Below are 24,322 nucleotides of genomic sequence, written 5' to 3'. Positions count from 1 at the left end.
AGGGGACCCAAGTTCTAAACCTGTCTTCATTTAGAAAAGAAGGGAGTTAGATTAGTTGAGAGCTAAGTTGCTTCTGGTTTAGTGATATATATTGAGTTTGTACTTTGTGCCAGGCACGGTTACAGACACTGGGGAGTGAAAGCAGAGTGCCTGACCTCTTGACAATGGGTTTGTGAATCGGAGGTGGGTGGTGGAATATAGCCCTTACAAACCATTTCCCAAAACTGTGGCCCAAACATTTTTCCTTACTCCCTGCTTTTGAGCATACATCTAATCTAACCCCCCTCTTTTCCAAATGAAGACAGGTTTAGAACTTGGGTCTCTTGGCACCAGCCTGGCCCTCCTTATACCAGCTTCTATGGCTTGCTAGGGACATCCATGTTCCTTGGATACCCACTGAGCTGTTCTTTCCATTGCTTGTCTGTCTTCCTACCACCTGTTCTAAAGGGATAAACAGAGGTGTTCCTATCTGATGTAGAGTATCTTCTTTCTGCCCTCTGTTCTGACTCAGATTCCACTTATTGAAATTGATAGTTTTATCAAAGTTCTTAGAAATTTGAGGCAAGATTACCCTGGTGGCTAATAGCACACCCTTTGTGACCTACCTATATGAACAAAAATGTTCAAAACTGTGTCTGCTGGCTTGCTAGGCTCAAATGCAGGAGGAGAAGAAAAGATCTGTGTTTTTGAAGAAATTGTAATGTGTACAGTGACACAGATGGGAATGTTAGAGAAACAAAGGGGAGATGATATAACTGAAAGTGTGTGCTTGTGAATTCTTTTTTTTTTTTTTTTTTTTTTTTTTTTGAGACGAAGTTTTGCTCTGTTGCCCAGGCTGGAGTGCAGTGGCATGATCTCAGCTCACTGCAACCTCTGCTTCCTAGATTCAAGCGATCCTCTTGCCTCAGCCTCCCAAGTAGCTGGGACTACAGGTGCATGCCACCATGCCCAGTTAATTTCGTGTGTGTGGGTTTTTTTGTTTTGTTTTGTTTTGTTTCCCCCTCCAGTAGAGACAGGGTTTCACCATGTTAGCCAGGATGGCCTCGATCTCCTGACCTTGTGACTCACCGCCTCTGCCTCCCAAAGTGCTGGAATTACAGGTGTGAGCCACCGCGCCTGGTCTATGTGTGCTTGTGAATTCTTAAAGGATGTGTGTAAGGGAACGATCTAAGGGCACTGCACCCAGAGGGAACTCGGGAGAGTGGCCAGTTGTTTGTACCACTCTTGCTCTAGACCGTAAATGAAGGTATGTGCCCTGGTAGAATTGCTTTCTTCCTCCCACTTTCAGGATGTGTGCAGGTGTCGGGGAGGGCAGACTATTTCTACACTGTTCCTCTGCGTTTATCCGTTAAAGTGGGAGAGATGCTCCCGGTGAGGCTCAGGCCCTTGTCAGACAGAGTCCCTGGATGGCAGCAGAGCCTTTCCATGGCCAGTGACTTACCAGAGCTTTTTTCCTTCCAGAGATGAGAAGAATCAGTCCATCATAGTCAGTGGGGAGTCTGGAGCTGGGAAGACGGTGTCAGCCAAGTATGCTATGCGCTATTTTGCCACCGTTGGTGGCTCGGCCAGTGAAACCAACATCGAAGAGAAGGTGCTGGCATCCAGTCCCATCATGGAGGTAAAGCCTTCCAGGTGCCCTGGCCTTCCTGGCTGGAACTCCTCCCACTGGCAGCAAGACTGCTGGGTGTCAAGCCTGGGTGGCAGCCTTCACGCCTCTCCCTGAGAGCCCTCTGTCCACTGTGGAGGAAAAGTTACCAAGGTGCCTCTAAAACTCTGGATGTTGACCTGGTTGTGTCTTTAGGTTCCTAGTACTGGGTACAGCGTCCTCATATTCTCCGTGTCCCTTGACTCTGCTGAATGTTGTAGTGACAGTGACCATCCCTCCCCACCTCCTCCACCTCTGTTGCTGTCCCCTTCCCTGCTGACATCACGTATCAGAAATCGGTGCTCCACCAAAACTCTTAGAAGCTTTGAGGGCCTGCTGGATCAGAAAGGCAATTTTCATGGGGGATGGGGAAGACTAGATAGAATATTTTTCAACCCACAGTATTTGGGCATCTTGTCTTTTAAGCGGAGAGGTAAAGCCAAAAGGTACGTGATAACCTAGCATCTGTTGAAGCTCCTCAGAAAACAGTTCCCTGTGATGGCATGAATTGGCCAGGGCAGGCCCCGTCTGTGTCTTCACTCCTCAGTCTTCATGATAGGGGCTGGGCTAGGGTGGGCTCAGAGCAGTCAACACAACTATAGGCCAGAGAAGTTTGCTAAAGACTAGATCTTGCAATAACTAAGCATGCTTTAGGATCAGAATGCTGTCTCTTTTTCCCCCTTTTCTCTACGAAACCTTTATTATTTTGATGGAGTAGAATGAAATGGCCTCATAGTCCCTGGGCCAGCTTTCATTCCCCACCTTTGACGCTAAAGCTCTTTGATATTGTCTTGGTTACAGTTGGTAGGAGCAGGCCCTTCTGCCAGCCCTGGGCAGTCCCTTTGTTTCATGTCTGTCTAGTCCATCTCTAATTGGACAGTTCCCTTCTATCATCACCTACAATAGTAAGAAGACATCAGTTGAGCCGCAAGCTGCCAAGATAGCATCAGGCTTCCATGCGGAGCCCTGAGCCCCATCGACTAAGATACAAGTCACCATGGGGTTTGGTCTTTCAGACGATTTTGGAGCTTAGGGAAACAAGAACCTGCCTGGACCTTCCCTAGTCCCCTCTTTCTCTCTTCCTTTACCAAGTGCAGGAGTAAATTGAGTCTTGATTCGTAGGGGTTCATTGATTATCCAGGCAAAGTCTTCTGCCTCCAGAGTTGCATTATCTGGAGGACTTTAATTCTCTGCTAAGTAATAAGATACAACCTGTTCACTAAGAATTTTTCAAAAGCAAGTTTCAGTATTTGTTCTTATATGATTTGGGAAATGGTGAATACAGTTGAAGGCATTTGTACTAAACAAACAGATGAAAAAAACCTTTTATTCCATAACAGTGCTTCTCAAACTTGAGGGTGCCTGAGAATTGCCTGTAAGGCTTGGTAAAGTGCACATTGCTGGACCCCACTCCAGAGTTTCTGATTCAGAAGGAGTCTTGGAGGGACCCCCCAAATTTGCATTTCTCACAAGTTCCTAGGTGATGTTAGTGTTGCCCATCTGGGTACCACACTTGGAGAACCATTGACCTATTACAAAATCAGAAAAGATAGGAAGGGCTCACTGGAAAATAGGAAAGAATGAAAGGAAATAATCCCCTTTAATACTACAGCCTGCTGATAATCATCCAACATTTTGGTATGTTTTCTTCCAGCTTTTTTTACTATTATAGCATAAGCCTTGTCCCCATATTGTTCAACTTTTTATGAACTATCTTATTGGCTGCAAACATGTGTTAATAAATGGCTTTACCATAATTTGACTCTTTCTTTTCTAACATTTCATTGGTAGCATATTTACTCCAGCATTTAGTCTGAGCCCCAAACTGAGGCATGGCCATGGCCCAGGTCAGAAGCCATTTGTGGACTATGGCCTCGGCCTCCTTAGACCATGGACTATGCCTATATTGAACGGCTAAGACAGCCGCTCCACAATTAACCTCATGTTCCACCTCAAATGAGAGTGTGAAAGCAGGATCTCTCCTTTGACCGAGTTTCAAGATTCTGTCCATTTTTTAGGCAGTAGGATATCAGAGACACAGTGTACTACTTCTTTTAGAAATAGAGTAGTTATTCTGGGCAAAACGAAAGGCAAGAAACCTCTTTGAACTCCAGAGACTGAACAAAATAGTTATTATTAGTCATGTTGGAAATTTAGTGAAGGCAGATCACCACATTAGTAAACATATATGAGACATGGGGAAATTTTTTATAATTTTGTCATAAAATACACATAGCATAAAGTTTACCATTTTAACCATTTTAAGTGTACAATTTAGTGGCATTTGGTACATTCACAATGTTTGTACATCCATCACCACCATCTATTTCCAGAATTTTTTTGTCATCCCAAATAGAAATTCTTTACCCATTAAACAGTAACTCTCCATTCTCCCTTCCTCCAGCCGCTGGTAATCTCTGAATTTGCCTATTCTAGGTACCCCCTACAAGTGGAATCATACACTAGTCCTTTTGTGTCTGGCTTATTTCACTTAGCATAATGTTATCAAGGTTCAATCATGTGTTGGCATATATTCGTATTTTGTTCCTTTTTAAAGCCGGACGGTATTTCGTTGCATGGTCATACCACATTTTGTTTATTCTTCTACCTTTTGGCTATTGAGCATAGTGCTGCTGTGAATGTGGGTGTGAAAGTATCTGTTTGAGTGCTTTTTAAATCACAGTGGTCTGACATTATCTAACTTTTGGAATACCCATTGTAGCCTGAATAGGCTGCTAGGCTGTAGGGAAACAGGGTGCTTTGATATGGCAGAGATGAAAAGCAACATGCACATACAGACATATGCTCAACGTGCTTCAGTTGCTAAGGTCTGAAGTAGGAGTGTGTACGTGAACCAGCTTAATCTTACATGGTCATGTAAATAAATGCTACAGTGGTTTGAGCTCAAAACATTAATTTTCTGCATTGTGCAAATTAGTACTTTGGAAATTACGTGAGTAAATCCTGATGGTTTCTTCTGTCAAATGGAGAATTTTGCCATCCTAGAGACTGTCCCTTGAGCTGTCATTAAGTGTTATGTTTGAGAGAAGTCTTGGCTATGAACATGAAAGGAAGAATTATAGCCAGGAAGAACTCTGAGTAGGATTAGAAAGATTGTTGCCAAGCAGAGAAAGAGGCTTTTGCATTTCCAAAGTCTGAAAACACGACTTTTCAGAAGCTGAGTCTAGCTGGGACCTTGTATCAGGAAGCCCAGTCAGTTTTGTGGTTGCTCAGAGTGCTATAACCAGCACAGAGCATGTCTTAATCAGGGGACAGACAGCTGATTACTGATTGATTGCTCTGCCCCGTCCTAGGGAAGGATGGCACCTCCTGACAAAGCAATCGGTTATGGTCATGGCATCGTCTCATTGCATCCACTGCCCAGCAGCTGCAGACACCTCCTGGAGAGACCAAGAGTTGAAGGTCTGAGGAGGCGGATATCCCAGTGGTCTACGCTAAGTGGCAGTTGTTGGAATTAAAGGCGACTTGAGGATGAATTGAAATTGGTTGGGATGCACTGGGATGATTTATTGTCACCACCAGCACTCTCTGACCCTGTTCTGTTTAAGAGGTTGTCAGCATTCCAGGAGTGATTTGTTCACAAGTCTGCACTGATTAAAAGAACATTGGTAATCAAGAGACTGTTAGAGGAGGAGCAGAACCCAAGTCTAGTCCAGAGACATCACATCATTTCTCGGGGTGACTGGAGTTTGCAGGCAGACAACTCTGAGAGCCACAGAGAATGCCCCTATCCTGGGAGAAAGAAAGGAGGCTAGATGAGATCGTGCCATTGCACTCCAGCCTGGGCAACAAGAGGGGAACTTCATCTCAAAAAAAAAAAAAAAAGAAAGAAAGAAAGAAAAAGGAGGCTACAGTAAAGCCAGCAAAAATGATAACTAAGACCAGATATGTTATTTTCAGGATTTGCTGGGGTTTTTTTGTTTTTTTGTTTTTTTTTTTCAAAAGACAGGACCTTGCTTTGTCACCCAGGCTGAAGTGCAATGGCATGAACATGATCACTGCAGCCTCTTCCTCCTGGGCTCCAGTGATCCTCCTACCTCAGCCTCCAGAGTAGCTGGGACTGCTAAACATGCACCACCATGCCCAGCTAACTTTTGTTTTTCTTGTAGAGACAGGGTCTTGCCACATTGCCCAGGGTGGTCTCAAACTCCTGGGCTCAAGCGATCCACCCACCGCGGCGTTTCTAAGTGCTGGCTTACCAGCACCTGGCTAAGGGTTCATACTTTTTAGGGCAAAGAAGAAAGCCAGACACTGTCAACCGATTTTTATAAGAATCTGCCCCCAACACACCTTACCAATATTATCTCCTGTGTTCTTTCATGTATCAATATACTTTAGCCACTTCAAACTTGTTGATTTTGTAGCATAACCCTGTCCCTTTGTCCACACTGTATTTATAAAATGTCTTCTTTTTTCCCACTGTCAGAATTCTGCTCACTTTAAGATCCACTTCAATTTTCCACTTCTTAGAGCTTTTCCCATACTGAGGCATGGTTGTTGTTGCTCCTTATCTATGTTTTCTTACTGTTTGATACCTCTTTATTGTGCAATCCAATTACATTGAAATTATTTCAGTCCATTTTTATTTCACTGTGTGTTTCTGTATGCATCAAAAAGATTGTTATACCATATGTACTTGGTATCATAGTCCATCAATCATTTTGCAACTTTTCACTTTACATTTTTTTATTAAGCCATGAGCTGTGTTCTAGTTTATTACTTTTAACAGCTTTATAGCATCTGATTATGTGAATATACCACATTTTATTTATGTTTTCCCTACTGGTGAACATCTGGTTTGTATTTCTTTTTTAATTATTAAATATAGTCTGAATGGAACATTCTTGCCCACTTGAATTATGTGAGAATTTCTCTAGGTAACACCTAGAAGTAGAATTCCTGATTTGTTAGGTGCATGCATGTTCAGTTTTACTAGATATACCCGATTTTCCTTCAGAATGGTTGTTCTAGTACTTTTAGATCTATCATATCACTTTGCAAAGTAGCCTAGTAAAGTAAGGAGGGCCAATCTTTTGGCAATGATCTTCAGACCTCGGGCGAAGTTTTCCTAAGCTATCACAAGGAATGATCTCAGATATGGTAAAAGGTCTTATTGCTATTTTAGAAATTAAGAAATTTAGAAAAATTAAAATTTTGAAATTAAAACTTATTTGTTGAAATGAACTTCTCCTTTAGAATCTTCCACCAACTGACCTTTGCTGATTACATCTGTATGACGTTGTTTAACATGTGCCTTTGTCCACTTCATTTCCTGTAAAGGAATAGTAAAATTTAGAGGCTTCTTTAGTTTTTGTTTTGTTTTGGTTTGTTTTGTTTTTTTTTAACAGGAATCCTTAAGATGTGGTACTTGGGCTTGCATTAGGAGGCACAGAAAAATCTGGCTGTGTTTTTGTGATATGAGCAGCTATTGATTATGCCTAGATCTATTCATCAGCAGTTACAAAATGCTGTGATACTCTCATTCTGTTACTCCTCCTGCATGTATTAGCTGGAATAAATCTATGCAGGGAAACATCCCCTCACCAACTACTTAATTGCCCTGAGATAGAGTTCACACTGGAAAGTAGATGTTTAATGCTTTATTTACTAGGTTTCATAGTAATGAGTTGGTTTTCTAGCATCTTCTGAGAGGCTTCTCCCTGCTTTTACATAAAAAGAGATGTGAGGATTAATATCTTTCTTTATCCTTTGATTTGATTTGGCTATTTGAGCTGTGAGAAGTTGCCTGTATGTGTGGTGACTTCCTGTCTGGGGTGAGTGGTTTGGAGGAGACAGAATCTGGAGGAGTGCTGTGACGCTGTGTAGGTAGAAGGAACACAGACTTTGGACTCAGGTATATCTGAATTTCTCTCTTGGGGTTGTCACTTCCTAGCATGTGACCTGGAGCATGTGACTTGACCTTGCTAAACCTAAGTTTTCCCATAAGTGTGATGAAAGTTAGTAATGCCTATCTTGTAGGGTTCTTGGCAGCATTAAATGTTTAGATTTTAAGGGGCCCAGCCCAGGGCCTGGCTTATGTTGAAGGTCTGGGAAATGCTTTTTACCAACGTTTTAGGAAATATAGCCTCCTTTTCCATTTTCCAAGCAGAAAGTGTCTTACTGAAGTCTGGCAGTCTGCCATTGTCCTGTGAGGCCTTGAAGCCTGAGACTCTTTTTGTGGAAGGAAAGTAGATACACTGAGGCCTCTGTTGAGATGACAAGGTTGGTGGGTGCCAGGAGCGTGAGTCCCCATCCCTTTGGTTGGAGCTGATGACATAAACTCCTCCAATTAAGTGTCTTGAGAGTTACATCAGGCTGGCCAGGCTCTGGCCTTGCCCTGACCTTGGACACGTTCCAAACACTACGATGCCCTTCAGAGCAATCCAACATACCAAGGTTGTACTTTCTCCCCCTACACTTCCTTCCAGAGGTATATACTGTGTCTGTGATGTATAGGTTGCTTTATACACTTTAAACGCTAAAGTAAAAAGTGTACATTGTGACTCCAACTAGTGTTTGCAGGACTCTGCAGTGGCAAGTTACCTATGAGGACAAGGAGTCCAATACTGACATTTCACAAGAGAAAAACTGAAACCCAGGTTCATTTACTCTTTCACTTAAATATTTTTGAGTGCTTACCGTGTGCTGAGTGCTAGAGAACCTGTGCTGAAGCAGATGTATAATCTTTGCCCTCGTGAGCACAGAGGGTTAACTGCATATGGGATAAGGGGAAAAAGAGGAAAATGCAGGGCCTGGAAAGGCATATGGCAGGAGGTGCTCCCCTAGCCTTGGGATCAGGGAAGGCCTGCTTGCCTGAAGAAGGGACATAGATGCTGAGACTGAAGGAAGATGAGTCAGCTAGATGCAGGGAGCCGTGGGAAAAGAGGGAACTGCATATGGGAAGCTTGGGTGAGGGCAGAGAGAGCATAGGCCTTTGGAGAAAGAAAAAGGGAGTTAGGATTGTTAGAAGCTGGGACCAAGGGCAAGAGCAGAGGCAGGGATGGATCGGGTCCTGCCAAGCACATAGGCCCATGCTGAGGATTTGAAAGTTTTATCTCAGAGGGCAGTGGAAGCCATTGAAGCATTTTATATAGGGAGTATAATAGTTTTACATTCTGGAGGAATCACCCTGGCACTGTGGCAATTGAGTGGAGATTTGACAGCAGGTGGAAGATGGGAGGTGGGACCAGGCAGACCATTGAGAGCCCACTGAAGTTGTTCAGGAAAGAGGTGACAATGTTGTAGGCTAAGGCTATGGCAGTAGGAGAGAAATAGGGACGGTTTGACCCATTTGGAACTTGGCATCCTCTATACTTGGAGGGTGCTGAGTGCTGGCCAGTACTGGACTCAGTGGCTTTCCTCGTGCAGAGCTAGGCCTAGATTTCTGTGAGTGGGTGGTTGTATAACTCAGCGCCTCCCTCTACTCATAGTAACAGGAACAGTTGTTCAGTAACAAGACTCAATGGCATGTTTTCAGGAGCATTAGTTATAGGTCACCTTTGTGACCTTTTGCTTTTCACTATTCTGCCAGCCTTGTCAATAATAGATGGCTGCAGGGCATCGTGGTTTTGGGATGTCAGGAGACACTAATAGTTCTTCCACTCGGATTGGGCTTGGCAGGACTTGAGGGGTAGGTTGGGATTTGGGCTTTTCTTTCAATTTCTTTGTGCCTCAAATTTTCTAGACCACTGAGAAGTTACAGCAGATGTTTTTCAAGTGTTTCAGCCACCTAAAAATGTAAGCATGTGAAAGGGATTAAATATTAATGTATTCTTTACCAATGCATTGACAACATGGTGTTTTATAGAAAGCAAATCTTCACACGATAAAATTAGTCCCATAGTCACTCATTTTAAAAAATTATCATCTAGTGTTTTGAACTGTAACCCTGATGCTGCAGAAGAAATACCAAGAGGGATGATGGCTTCCTGAGGTGGGAAGGAGAGTGTCAATTTGTGGCCTGTTGCTAGGAAGGTATTTATCAATTGGGAGTGACATTTGACTGCCTACTCATGTAGAACTGATCAAAGTGTGTTAAGCACAGGAAGGTTTGTTTTTTCCAGAAAGTTCAGAGTTAGTAGGCACTGGCATTGTTTTAGTGGCTCAAGAATGTCACAGCTAAGGTCTCTGTGATTCTTTAGGCCTTTTCCTCATGGTTCCAAGATAACTGCTATAGCTGGTGCCATCACATGTGCATTCCAGGGAAGAAAGGAGGAGGAAGAAGAGGGACAGTGGGATGCACCTTCCATTGCACCTGAGTAGTCCCCTTTGAAGAGCCTACCAATGAACTCATTACTCTCATTGGCCATCCTCTGGATGTTTCAAGTTTTTCTTTTGTTGCAAGTTTTTCTTTTGTTTTTTAGCTCAGCTCATTGTCATCCCAAGAACAGAGGGTTTCTGTAAGTAAGGAAGAGAAAGGGGACACATGGTGCCACAAACATACAATCCTGAAATCAAGAAAGCCCTTTTTTTCATACCTTTGTTTGTCTGGTCTGTGTAGGCCATCGGAAATGCTAAGACCACCCGCAATGACAACAGCAGCCGTTTTGGCAAGTACATCCAGATTGGCTTTGACAAAAGGTACCACATCATCGGGGCCAACATGAGGACCTACCTCTTGGAGAAGTCCAGAGTGGTCTTCCAGGTGAGTGGGAGGACTTGAGCCCTTTTGTGTTGTTCTCGTGGACAATTACCTCACTTCTGCTCCCTGCCGCACTCCCTGGGCCCAAAGAGAATCTCATTTTGTGAGCCTGGAATTGAATGTACTTGTTCTTATCTTTTATCAGGAAGTGTTCATTCAGATGATATAGGGATTAGATCTCAAAAACCTTTATACAGTACTGTTTTTAGATTCAGTCAACAAACATTGAATGCCTGTTATGTGTTAGCCCTGTCCTAGACACCAAAGATACAGTAAAGGACAAGACAGACCTTTTCCTCATGGATTTTAAAGTCTTACCAGGGGAATTTCATAAATACAGAGTCTGAGTTTTAGGTTTCCTGAGAACTTCCTTATTTAGTAGATTTTAAAAAATAGATTATACTTGGCTACCTACTTTGTTTTCTTTTCAAATAAGTGGATGTCCCACTTTTTTTTCTTTTTAAATTATACTTTAAGTTCTGGGATACAAGTGCAGAATGTACAGGTTTGTCACATCGGTATACACGTGCCGTGGTGGTTTGCTGCACCCATCAACCCATTATCTACATTAGGTATTTCTCCTAATGCTATCCCTCCCCTAACCCCCCACCCCATGACAGGCCCCAGTGTGTGATGTTCCCCTCTCTATATCCATGTGTTCTCATTGTTCAATTCCCAGATATCCCACTTTTCACCTGACTTGATTCTTCACTGTTGTTTGGTTACCTTTAATTTCCTCCTGCCAGCTACTCTTTGCCTCTTTGTAATCCTTTTCCTCCTCCACCCTGACTTTGGTGGGGTTTGTGCAACTCATAACACTGACAAAAGTCCTCCTCCAGCTCCCTTTGCCCTCCTATTACTGAACCAAGATGATGGTTCAGGTCCTGGTTTGAGTCTGTGGCAGACTCTTGCCTTGGGTTAAATGGCTTCCTGGTCCTCATGTTTTAGCTGCCTTTAAGGAGACCTCAGAATCGCCTCAGCTGTTTGTTTCTTGGTGACATCTCCATGCTGATGCTTAGCAAACATCTAATGAATTTTTTAACCAGCTCCCCATGCTTTTGCCTGTGTTTTCTCTGCACCTCACAGGTTGGCTTGATAATCCCGCCATCCTGCTTTACACCACAGCCAAGGAAGCAGCTTGCTGGGTTGGGTATGGGTCCGATGTGTTGCTCATGGCTTTTTCCTGGACACCCTTGGAGCTTCCTTCTTCCTTAGCTCTCTTTGCTCAGGCCTCCTGAATCCCCACCCCCACACTCACACTACCAGTGTAAGGCCAGTGCAGCTGCAGGTGTTCCCCCGACATCCTGCCTCACTCATGGGCCTTTCCTGTCTGCCCAGCCTGACCTGATGGGCAAGCACAGCTTCCACTTATCTCTGAGCCTCCCAGAGGAGAATGGGAGCTCACAGAAGGGAACTGACAATTTATGGGACATCAGCCAAGCAGCACAGAAGACTGAATAAGTATTTGTTGATTGACTCACCATTCGTGAAGAGCAATGATGTCCTATATAGAAGGAAAAAAGAAAATGTATACATGTTTTTGCATAAGTCAAGAGGTATAAATCCTCAGGTTGGACGAAGGCCCCATAAAAGTGAATAGAAAGTCGGGAAGTGGGAATTGAAGGTGGCAGAGGTGTGGAGGAAAACACTGGGAAGAGTGGGGGGCTCAGCCTCCACCACCTGGAGCACCCTGGGATTACAGTGGCAGAGGGAACGATCTTAGAAGTCACTGCCCTAAAACTGCTTCACTTCTTCCTCCTCCAGGCAGATGACGAGCGGAATTACCACATCTTTTACCAGCTGTGTGCTGCTGCTGGTCTTCCAGAATTTAAAGAGCTTGCGCTAAGTAAGTCAACAGGTGCATGCCTATCTTCAGGGGTGGGCTACGGCTCCAATGGGTGCACAGTTAGGGGCTCTGCTCAAAGCCCTCCGTCATGGCTTCTTGTCTCAGCTCTTGCCTCTTATGTGGCCATAACCCCTAGGCCTCCCTAAATTTCACTGACCAGTTAGTAAAAGAGGGTTAATTGTACCCAGTCCACTTCGCACAGAAAGTGTATGAGAGGATAAGAGGCCGGGGTGGAGCAATGTTTTGCATGGCATGGAATTCTTTTCATGCTTTATTATTTTGCAAGATACGTTTACACTTCAAACATCATTGGAGATGTGTCCCAGCCATAATAATCTAGATATAAAAGTAATATGCATCATATAATCATAACCAGCCTGTTTTAACTCATAGTTAAGGATTGAGGCAAAGAGAAAGGGGTAAGGATAAAGCAGGGATACAGTGGGGGTGGCTCTAGAGCCATATGGATGCAGTAGAGCATGGCCACAGAGGAAAAGAGGGGGCTTCGGCACGTGAGACTATGGACTGCCAGGCTGTCTGATCTCTCCTGGACTGGCATGGAAGCTTCTAGCACATCCTCACTGGAGGGAGAGAGATGGAGCAACCCAAAGTGCCTCTCCACAGAGGCCGAGGGGATAAGGCACCTCGTCATCATCCCCATCAGATGAGCACCACCCTTTGTTTCCACTCCTGCTGCTTCCTGAGGGGTGTTAGCAAGTTTCATTTGCTTTGAGGCTGTTGATGTGGAGCCAGCAGAGCAGTGAGCAGGCTTTAGTTCCTGACTCCAAACCACAGAGCAGCTCTGCTTGGGTCTGGAGCCTTTGGCCCTTCTCTGTGGGGCCTCATGGAGTAACGACTGATTTTTGCTGCTGAGTCTTCAGGCACGTGTGTGTAAAGAGGGCAAGCCTCGGGTCCAGCCCCGTCTTGGCATCTGCCACACTTCCTGTCCCTGTCCTGCTGTCTGTGTTTTGGGGGCATGTGGGGAAGTCTAATACTAGCAGATGGTATGAAGATCTGGGTGTCTAAACAGGGTAGTTGGTCTTTGTGCAGCTGTGCAAGAAACAGACTTCTGAGGCTTGCTGTTCGTGATCCAAGTCCTGGCCATCGTAAGGGTCCAGCACCAGACCCACCTGTGTTCCCAGTAGCTGAAATCCATCAAGTGGTTTCAGCACAAGTCTGTCCTCATAACTCTTACTTGCTTATGAATCCCTGTATCTTCAATGCTTGTACCATGCAACTTAGCAATAATTCTTTCATTTGTTCATCAAACTCTCTTCAGGCCATGTTAGGCCCCAGGGATACAGCATTGAGCAAAACAGTTGTGGGTCCTACCCTGCTTAGCATGTCAATTATGATACAGAGTGCTAAGGGCTGTGCTGAAGGAAGCAGAGGAGGGCTGGGAGGCTACCCCTGGGAAGTAATATTTAAATTGGGACCCCAGGGAGAAAACTCTGGCTGACGTCCATTGCTAGTTTTGTCCTATTCTCTAGCTGGTCAGTGCTTGCAAGTCTGATTTTCCCAGGAACATGATAAACATGATAAAATCCTTGAGGACACAGAGTGTGTGTTCCCTGCTATGCAGAACAGGTGCTGAGCACTCTTTGCACACTGTCCTGAGCTGGAGCCTGTGGCTCTGACGGTGGCTGTCAGTCTCATGCAGCCGGGTATGCATCCACGTTAGGGGCCACTGCCATTCTCCTCTTTCCTTCCCAGAGCAGAACATAGGCCTCGCAGGGCTTTTCAGGGCCAACTTGCAGGAGATGAATTTGTTTTCCCTCAGGTGAGTTTTATAGAGAATTAACAAATACTGGCAAGACCCATCTGGATGATTTGGATCACTTGTCCCAATTATAATTCTAAGGTGTAATGGGGAAGAAATCCTCCTAAATTTCTTTTTCAGTTACATGAGTCGTATTGAGGTTAAACATGATTTCCCCTTATTCCCTGCCTCTGCAAGGTGCATGGGTCCCCCAGGCTGCAGTGCTTGAAAGCTACCCAATTTGATCAGTTTTTTTTCCCACTCTTTCACTTTCATGTGCCCTCTGAGAATATTTTGGAGTGAAACAAGAGCCTTTGATGAGTGCTTGTGCTCTGGTGTCAGGCTGTCCTTGGCCTCATGGGTGGATTGGCTGTGGGCCCTGAAGCTTGGCATTTAGGTTCACTGATAACCCTGGTTGAGTAGCTGAAAACAGCAAATACATGGACTAGCCAAGGGCTCTAAGTGAATATTTGGACCTGCTTCGTATCCTCCTTCTCTTCTTAACCCAAAACATGCAAATCAAATGCACACAAGTCTCTGCAAGACCCCTTGGCTTGGCGTAAATTTTGTGCATGTGTCTGACAATGGAGGGTGCAGATTTGCATCCAGTTGTCCGCATTCTTCTTCTGCCCCATTGTTGGTGGGCTATTGCATTTAAAATGACCTTAAGAAATTTTTTTTTAAGTTCAATGAATAATTTGTTAAGGTGTGAATAAATGACGGTAAAAACCATACAGGCCAAAGTCAATACCCTAGAATAACCTCCTGGCCCTTTTGTGAAGTAGCTGCCCCCTACCTTCCACTCACCGCTTATTTCCTCCCCATCTCTGTGTTCCATATACACCAATTTCTGGTGGTACATCCAGTTGTAATGGGCCCATTTTCCCTTAAATACAGCCTTTGGGGGATAAGAAGTAAATTCCTTTTCTTCTTTTTCATTTCCATGGTTGTGTGGATAGTTTTATAAACAACCTCTCTGGCCTTGCATAGGTCAGAGCATAGCCTCCCCAGGTGATGTGCAAGCCCATGACCATGGCCTTAGTGCTCCGGTGCTCTAATCACTGGATTCACATTCTCCTCTGTGTTCTGTTGACTGCCTGATCCAGTCTCTGCCTGTTGAACTAGTTAATGGGAGGTTTGTGGTACATTTCTCCTTGGGAATTCTTGGTAAAGAGAGAGACCTAAACTGGAGGATGAGAGAAGTTGCTTTGGGATGGGATAGTCCGTGTTCAGCTTTATGGGCCTGAAAGGAGGGCTGAGATCCAGGAAGGCCAAGCAGGTAGGGAGAAGACTGAGTCCTGTTTGGATGTATCTTATTAAGAGGGTCTAGAGAGTGATGTGACTGGGTTGATTGCAGACCTTAATGCATATGGAAAGATGATCATTTTGATTGGTTTCACATCATTTAGTAGAAAATGCTGTAACTGACCCAGGTGGCCCCTGCAGTGACAAGCCTCAGCCTGAGGAAGTTGCCCAGCTGGGCCTGAGTTTGGGAACTGGGACCTGGGAAGGTGGGGTGTCTGTCTCATTCATAGCAACATCAGGCAGTAGGGCCTTGGCTGTTGACAATGAAAGGTTTTGGAAAGATGCTGAAAATGCCTTCCCTCCAATATGGAAGTCTAGTCTCCTCCTTTGGAGTCTCAGGTGACTCTTTCTGATGTGTTTGGCTGATGAGTTAGTTTGTATTTGTGGCAAAATCATGAGATGCCATAGATAAATTGTCATTTTTCTACAATAGGGTAATCAAGTAATGAACTCCCAGGCCTGACCAAACCGTGGGTGACCCTGGGCACCCCTTAAACCCCAGGTTACTCAGTTTGTCTTTCTGAAAAATGGGAGTAAATAATATAGACAGTCTTCTTCAGGTGGACACTGTAAAAATAATCAAATGAGATACTTTGAAAGGTGCATGTAAAGGGAAAAAATAGTTGGCACTTTTATTAAGCCTTTGAAACTGTTGTATTGCTCTGTGCTGGTGCTTTCTGCATGCTTAGGTAAGAAAGAGCTAAAATGCTATCTTCTGCAAAGATCGGATGTGGTTTTCCTCATTAAAATGTGCTTCTGCTGAGGCTGTGAGTGAGCTGGAGTCCTTCCTCTCTCCGTTCAAGTACCTTGGCCACTGGTCCTCAGAATTTGTTACTCCTCCAGGAAACCTTCACTCATAGAGTACAACTGATGTTCTGATTATTTGTGCCTGTGGGTAGGGTCACCTGGTGGTTATAGTTCAGGTTGTGTAGTCAGACTGGGGTCTAGGGTTGAGTTCTCTCTCTCCTTGGCTGGGCCTGGTCATGTATGCATAATGGACTGGAGGAATGGGCAAAGCTCAGTATGGCTTGGAGCATAGGATGCAAAGTGGGAAATGGGAAGAGGTGAGGGAGGAGACGTAGGCAGAGACCATTGAAAGCATGGACAGAGGGGAGAGCTGATGCATGATAATAAGGAAACTGGCATATCTGGAACATAGAGATGGGGAAGGAATAAGCCATGAGTCTGGAGGTATGCGGTGGCCACTTCACAAAAGGGCCAGGGGCTGTCCTGGGGTATTGACCTTGGCTTTGTGAGCAGTGGGACCTCTCAAAGGGCTTTTTAAGCAGATAGGGGTGATATGATCAGACTTACTAGCATTTTGGGGTGGATTTAAAGGGACGGGTGCAGAAGCAGAGAGACTGGAGTAGTGTCTTTTTCAACAGTTCTGACAATGGAGCTGAAAGGCAATGGCAATCAGGGTGGGGAAAGGAAAGAGACTTCAGAAATTCTTGGGATCAAATTGGAAGGACAGGTGTTGAAGGAGCAGTGGGAGCTGCGGTGAAGCTGCACCTCAGCACCTTTAACTCATGTGTTTCAGCCCTGCATGCTCAGGTCCAGGGAAAAGAATTTAGGGTTTTCAGGAAAGAGGGAAATCGGTCAGTGTCTCCTTTTGACATCCTGTCAAAACCAAACGTTATACACTTAGAACATGAAGTGCCAGGCAGGATAGTACCAGGCAGGATCACCACACAAGATACTATATCTTGTGAAAGATTTAAGTAGTTTTTAAGGGTAACTTTGATTACATGCAACTGTGGCCTTAAATGCTCACTTATAAGCCCTGCTTCCTCCTAAGAGCTAATTCTGCCGTCCTCTCTGTAGGGCAGATACTACCCAGGGCTTGTTGCATTTGTGTCCTCTTCTAAGCTTGGCTCTGAATTTTAAGACACCATCTGGGCCCCTCCTTACCAGCTGTCCCCTAGGCTGTTCCCAGAGACCTGACTGAAGAAGAATTAAGCTGGGGGATGACAGCGAACATGTAAGGGTATCAACCTGCATTTGTGCGTGTACCCAGAGAGTTCAGGTGTGCCCAACTTTGTAAAACAAATGAACAAAAAAACTGGCACCTCGGGCACATATCCTCATTTGTCAAATGAGCTTGTCAGACTGAGATTATGTAAGTCATGAAAGTCTGTTTCTAGGATGGGAATACATTTTACTTTTATCAGATCTTTTTAAAAACAACGAATCTGTGATGAATCCTATTAAATGGAACTGTCTGTGACGTATATGCCTTTTGTGTTAACATATGTTTCCCATGCCAATTTTACATAAAGCAGCACATTTCTGTCAGTGTCCTATAATTTTTCTTGTACTATTCAGTTTTCTCTCCCATTTGCCATTGTGGATAAAGACTATTTTAAAGAGTTTCACATCCAGCTGGGCCTAACATTTGGTCTGGGATAGCATGCTAACAGAATAGAATCTTCATGTGCCACGATCTGTGGGATGAAGTGTCCTCCAGTGCCTCATGCCTTATTTCCTCGCCCCCAACAGCAAGTGCGGAGGACTTTTTCTATACATCACAGGGAGGAGACACTTCCATCGAGGGTGTGGACGATGCTGAGGACTTTGAGAAGACTCGACAAGCCTTCACACTCCTTGGTAAGGAGCTTCTGAGTTGGGGAAGCAGGCCCCAAGGGCTGATGGCACAGAGGGTAGAATGCAAGGTGATGTCCCACTGTGCTTGCCAGCAACCTGCAGGAGCTAATGGGAGATGCCTTCTTGCCCCTAGTGAATATCATCTTACTTTCTTACCCATCCCAACCCTCAGGCTCTAGAACTTAAAATTTGGAGCTTCATTGCCTTTTTAAAAAATAAGGTTATGAGAGTCCCTCTCCCAGGCACTGTACAGTATCCCTTTCCACTCGTGCAGGCTGTTGGAACCAATGGAGGTAAAGCAAGTGTAGCCATGTCTTCTCATGCTGTGGTCTGGGTTCAGTGTGCTCTAGCAGGAAGAACACAACGTTGCGCTCACCCAGTGCACCTGTGCACCACAGCATGAAATCAGAGTTGGAAGCAGGCTGTGAAGGTCTGGCAGCTGCATCACACATACAGCGTTAATTCTGTCAGCTCTGTTTCCATATAGAGCTTTAGCATTGGAATCCTTCAAACAAGTTCTCTGTCCTTCAGGGGCAGAAGGGGACAGTAGGACTGGAGGAAATTGCCATGCTCCCCTGCCACTTTTGGGGGAGAAGCGGTAAAGTAGAAGGTAAGCCTTTCTCAGTTGGGAATTTGAAGTGTTAAATTCCTGGGACCTGCAGCCAGAAAAAGGAAAGCTTGAGAAGTCATCCTGAAACCCCAAGTGGCTCAGGATGGCGCTTGTGTCTTCCCCAGCCCCTTCTCTGAAAGAGATATAACGTTTGGCTTCTGAGCCACGTAACTAACCCAGAGCAGCATGTTAGATTCTTTGGAGGTCAGGGAAGTTCTAGCCAATGTCCAAATAAAACATGGCCAAACAGGGCACACTCTAACCTCTCTATGGGGAGGCAACCAGACCCTTACTTACCATGCTGCCAGAGCCAGTCAGTTCTCTGGGAAACTGGTACATAGATAGGGTTTGTCTTTTATACCCATGAACTATCAGGAGACACAAACCACACTGGTTATTCCAAAATAGAAAAATTAATATAAACAATTGTTAACTACAGCAGTAGCAGGTGATTGACTACAAAAAGGATAAATGAGGATTTTATAGAAGGTCCAGAAGTAGCAGGTGCAAAAGAACAGCTACTACCCCTGGGGGTGGTGGTGGAGTAGGGGAGAATAGCCAATAAAGATAGGAGAGGCCTCCACCCCAGCGGAGCTTTAGTTCACTTTGAAGAGGATGTGATGAAGAAACTTGCCCATAGGATGCAGGCCAGAACTGGTTTGTACAAGCAGGCTGCAGGTGTCCCAAGGTGTAGGGTGCCAGAACTGCTCAGAAGCCACTGCTGATGGGGAGACAGGCCTGAGGACAGAGAGCTGGAGCTCACCTGGAGGTTTCTGGACTCCCTGATAAATCATGATAACTATGGAGGACCAGAACCAGAAAAGGAATTGTCTTCCTGTGCTGCTGCCTTTCAGATCGCTGAAATGCCCTCTATTGAGCAAGCTTGACATTCTACTAGTAGGCAAAGGAGAAATGTTTACAGGATCCAGTTCCAGTTTGATAGAGCAAAGAAGGGATGCTTTGAAGCTGAGAGATAAGTTGATAACTGGCATCCCTGACTTTCCCAGCACTACGTGCCTATCTTAGTCTCCAGAGTTGGGGAGCAAGTTTGGAGCAGAATTGACAGTGTGCAGGATACATTCTTCTCTGAACTTACAGGAGAAAGGAGAAGGCCTCTGGCAGCTGCCCTTGTAGTGCTGGTGTGGTCGGTGGGCACAAGCTGATATAAGGAGAGGATTGCTCCCTCCAAGGCTCTAAGGAGACTGGATACTTTAATGCTCAAAGCAAATTGCTTTTGTAAAACTAATTATTGTAATAAGACTTTCTTCTCTATTCTTTTTTTTTTTTTTTTGGAGACAGAGTCTCGCTCTGTTGCCCAGGCTGGAGTGCAGTGATGCGATCTCGGCTCACTGCAAGCTCTGCCTCCAGGGTTTACGCCATTCTCCTGCCTCAGCCTCCCAAGTAGCTGGGACTACAGGCGCCCGCCACCTCGCCCAGCTACTTCTTTGTATTTTTTTAGTAGAGGTGGGGTTTCACTGTGTTCGCCAGGATGGTCTCGATCTCCTGACCTCGTGGTCTGCTCGTCTTCTCTATTATTTAATGAACATGTCCCTTTTTTCATTGCAGGGATTAGCAAACTTAAAGGACAAAATAGTAAAATTTTTAGGTTTTTGGGCCATACAGTTTGTTGCAATGCACTCAACTCCACTGTTTTGTGAAAGTAGCAGTAAATGGAATGTAAGAGAGTGGGCAGGACTGTGTCCTGATAGAACTTTAGTTATGAAAACAGGCTGTGAGCCATAGTTTGCCAACCCGTTTGACTCCTTAGGTTTGATTGATTGATTGATTTTTGTCTTTTAGATTTTTTGCTTCCCATAGTGTGAGGTACCACTTGTTCAAAGAATCCCACAGCATGAAATAATTTTCTCATCAGTGTAGTGCGAGGATCCTAACAATTGTTAGGATTCAGTATTCGTTCTGTATCTACCACTTACATTCCTACCATGACAGGGGGGTTAGGCCTTTGGAAATTGACAGATCACTGGTTCTCAAGAGTAAACAAGGTAGGCCAGGTGCGGTGGCTCATGCCTGTAATCCCAACACCTTGTGAGGCCGAAGCAGGAGGATTCCTTGAACCCAGGAGTTCTGGGCAACATGGAAAACCATGTCTCTACACACACACACAAAAATAAAACAAATTAGTTGGCCATGTTGGTGCACACCTGTCCCAGCTACTCAAGAGGCTGAGGTGGGAGGACTGCTTGAGCCCAGGAGTTTGAGGCTGCAATGACCAGTGACTGTACCACGGGACTCTAGCCTGGGCAACAAAGCAAGACCCTGTCTCAAAAAAATAGATAAATGAAGTAGAAAAGCTACTGTCTAGGGAATATATCCATCTTGTTCTGCGATGGTCCCAGCACCCAGCTGCTGTCTAGTAGCTTCAATGGGACTTGACTTAAGAGCAAGATACTCTAAGCTCAGACAAAATATCCCAGTGCTTTACCGCCTACAAGGGTGCATAAGCGTCTAGCTTCCTATCTTGTCCTGAATACCAGCCTCTGGCTTTAACCAGGTGTATTCAGTTATGCTGAACCAAGATGGATGCTTAAATTCTTTGGTGTTTTTTGGGGTGATTTTTAAGCTAACACCACATATTTGAATAATGCATATGTTTTGATAGCTGCAAGTTCTTGCAGGCTGTGTAGCAGCCATTAGTCCAGTCATTCTGCCATGTTTCCGAGCATCTGCTATGTTCCAGGCAGTTCCAGGCCCTGGGGACCTAATGATGAAGCAAGAACAGGGATTCATTATATTATTTACTTTGTTATTCTTTGTATGTTTTGAAATTTTACGTAATAAAAACAAAAAAGTAAATATATGATGCTTACATCATAGTGGCCATCTAACATGAAAGCCTAGAGTTAATTTTCCTTGGGTTGTCCACTTTGTAGATTATCTGGGGAAATGTTTTAATCCTAGCATGACATATCTGTGCCTCCCATTTTCACAGGCGTTATTGACTTTTTTTTAGCCTGAATAAAATATTGCCTTAAAAAATAACTGCAGCTGGAAGGAACAGGGAGAGCAGCTGTATTTCTTAAACTAAGTGGCAGGTTTACTGATATTCATTCTATTGTTATGTAGTCTTTTAAAAATGAGTCTGAATCATTTTGTAAAAATGCCAATGCCTTGCAAGCTGAATACAAATTAAGAGATTATCCATGCCTTTGATGATTCATATAGGTAAATAACAAATCTGACAACAGGTGATTGCTGCCACAGTGGTTCTGGGGTCAGTGGTACCTGCCTAAGACAGTGCATATAGTGTGGCGAACAGCTGCTCCCATCTGGGGATGGCCAGGGGCCAGCTGGCCATCCAGCCCCAGAACAGCAATCCCAAGAGAAGTTTCTCCTCTTCTTCCCTCATTGGCACTGGGGATGTGTGTCACAGATGTTTACAGGATATTATGTTGGGGAAAAAATGATTGCAGATAAACGACCATTCTTATTAAACTCATAAAAACATCCATAAAGTGTTTGGTTGAAATGAAGCCCAAAATGAGCCTGCAGGATTGTTGCCTCTGTTTTACTCTTTGAGAAGTTAAAATGGCAGCATGACCCATCTGGTTTGGTCAGGACAATCATAGTGAGGATATTTTCTTTTTAGTCCAAGGAGCCCCTTTGCCCTCTGAGCTGTTACTGTGAGTGGTAATTACTTGGTGAGGAGCTAGGATCATTTTAGTAGTCATCAGGCCAGAAAGGAAAAATCAAACTTTATTTAAAAAAAAAAAAAAAAGTCCTTAGAAAGGGTAAAATGTCCTTTCCATCCGACCATGGATATTGAGTGTCATTCATTCATTTTTTTTTTTTATTTCCAGGAGTGAGAGAGTCCCATCAGATAAGCATTTTTAAGATAATTGCTTCTATCTTGCACCTTGGAAGTGTGGAGATTCAGGCTGAGCGTGATGGTGATTCCTGTAGTATATCAGTAAGTTGCACACCAACACTGGAGATAAAATGTACGCAATTTACCCTGTTCTTACAGCTTGATATGACTGAAATGTGTCTTTACAGTTAGAGGACACTCATAGGTTATTTATTCTTAACAGTAATGGTTTCTGTTCACTTGCTGATAATTTTTTAAAAGAGCCAACCCTTTAAAAATCAGCTGCCATCAAGTTTCTATTGCTGAGGGCAGGGAATGTAGTGGCTATTTGATAAATTCTTTTTGTTGGGTTGACTTCCCAAGTGCCCTGAAGTACACAGAATTCTACATGTTGTCAATCCATTGAGTACTTTCTGAGCGCCAGACTGAGGTCCCTGCTGCAAGGAGATGAAAGGGCACAGGGCACCATACCTAATGCTTCAAAGGGGCTTACAGTCTAATTGGGTGAACAAGGCAGGTGGCAACCCTTCCCAAGATTCTGACAGCACAAGGCGGGCTGTTAAGTGAGACATCCATGTGAAAGTACTGCAAGCTGTCAGGTGCTCCGTGAAGGCTCACAATGAAGGTTATTTTCCTGATGCCCAATGTAGTACTGATATGTGGTAGATACATGTCTAAGTGGATGGACGGGTGATGGAGTAAGCACCAGGGAAGTGGCACCCACAGCAATTGTTGTGCCCTCTGGAATTTAATGGTGTTGGGAAAAGCTAAAGCTGGTATGCTGACCTTGAATAGGTGAATCTGCAACGGTTTATTCTATACCTCTTGTGCCTATTTATGGCCAGGTCCTGGGGAGGTACAAAGTATGATTCTTGCTTCCAGGTACTTGGAATTTAAATAACCAGATACTGGAAAAATACAAAAGACAACACCACCTGAGGGCATGTGTCCATGGTGCTCATGAGCTGATGCTTATTCAACTGAGTGGATGTAAATTAACCTCCTTCTGTTTGTCTAAAGTTGGGAGTTATGAGAAATTCAAACTGGCCCTGTCTTCAGGGAGAGGAAGACCCGAACTGTAGCTGGGATTCAGTAGAGCTCATTGTGTATCGTCCATGGAAGGATACACAATCCATGGGGAATGATCTAGGGTTTGAGAGGGCCCCTGGGCCTGTCCGGCCTGCTGCCATCCCTGGCATGGACTCTGCAGCCTCGTGAGAGCCTTGAAGCTCCCCTGTCGGGCCCAGTGGAAAAGGAGGAGATGTTGGTGCTGGTAGTGTTAGGTGCCCTGGAGCTGTTTTGGATATCTGCTGCTTATGTACCTGTGTGGGTGCTCACCTTAGGGGGAAGGAGGGCGTGGTGCAGCAGAGTTGGCAGCAGTGATGCCATGGGAAGGACTGTTGTGTGCAGATGAGGACCTGTGGCCCAGGGAATGGTGGAGGAGCCTCCAGTGCAGGACAAACCCTCCCGTAATCTGAGTCGTTAAGGCCAGTGATGTATTGTCCCAATGTCTTTCCCCTGATGAGAAAGGCATAGAGCATCTGTGCCTCCCCATGCAGACAGCTCAGTGTCCCGTGGTTCCTTAGGGCAGCTGTATTCTGTGTCAGGGACGGGTGAGATGGGGAACACCTGCAGTGACCAATGCCTGGCTGAGGCTGGTAAGATGCAGGAAAGGTGACAGATGTGCCCTGTGGTTTGTGGACCTCCAGCCCACCCAGCACCCTGTTCCTCCCCAGGCCCTTCGCAGGTCACTTCTTGTTTCATGGGTTCTTACCTCCCCTCTGTGGGGCTGAGCATTGTGTGTGTGTGTGTGTGTGTGTGTGTGTGTGTGTGTGTGTGTGTGTGTGTGTTGATTACTTGCTGCCTACTTTTCTCCTTTGTGACACTCCAAACTCTGAGAGGGTAGGGTCAGTTCTCACTCTATTCTATCACCAGCATCTACTGTGGTGCTCAGCACTCACCAGGCACCCAAGAAGCAGATGGATGGATGACTGAGGCTCTCCAGGCCTCAGAGGTGGCACACAGGAGAGTAAGAGTGGATGGGCAACTCTGAGATCTTAGTGAG

General features: G+C 44.8%; 1 protein-coding gene across 4 annotated transcripts in view; it reads left to right on the top strand.

Moving 5' to 3' along the window:
• Positions 1–24,322, top strand: part of MYO5B (myosin VB) — a 380,074-nt gene that overhangs the window by 195,189 nt on the left and 160,563 nt on the right. For all 4 annotated transcript variants that reach the window (XM_017951725.3, XM_017951726.3, XM_009192713.4 and 1 more), the window contains exons 5-9: positions 1,462–1,618; positions 10,167–10,310; positions 12,072–12,153; positions 17,717–17,824; positions 22,250–22,359. In XM_017951725.3, coding sequence (XP_017807214.2) covers positions 1,462–1,618; positions 10,167–10,310; positions 12,072–12,153; positions 17,717–17,824; positions 22,250–22,359 — 601 coding nt within the window. The remainder of the gene's footprint in view (positions 1–1,461; positions 1,619–10,166; positions 10,311–12,071; positions 12,154–17,716; positions 17,825–22,249; positions 22,360–24,322) is intronic.

This window comes from Papio anubis, chromosome 19 (assembly GCF_008728515.1).
Source record: "Papio anubis isolate 15944 chromosome 19, Panubis1.0, whole genome shotgun sequence".
In the NCBI taxonomy this organism is placed as follows: Eukaryota; Metazoa; Chordata; class Mammalia; order Primates; family Cercopithecidae; genus Papio; species Papio anubis.
This window is presented reverse-complemented; position numbering and strand designations above follow the sequence as displayed.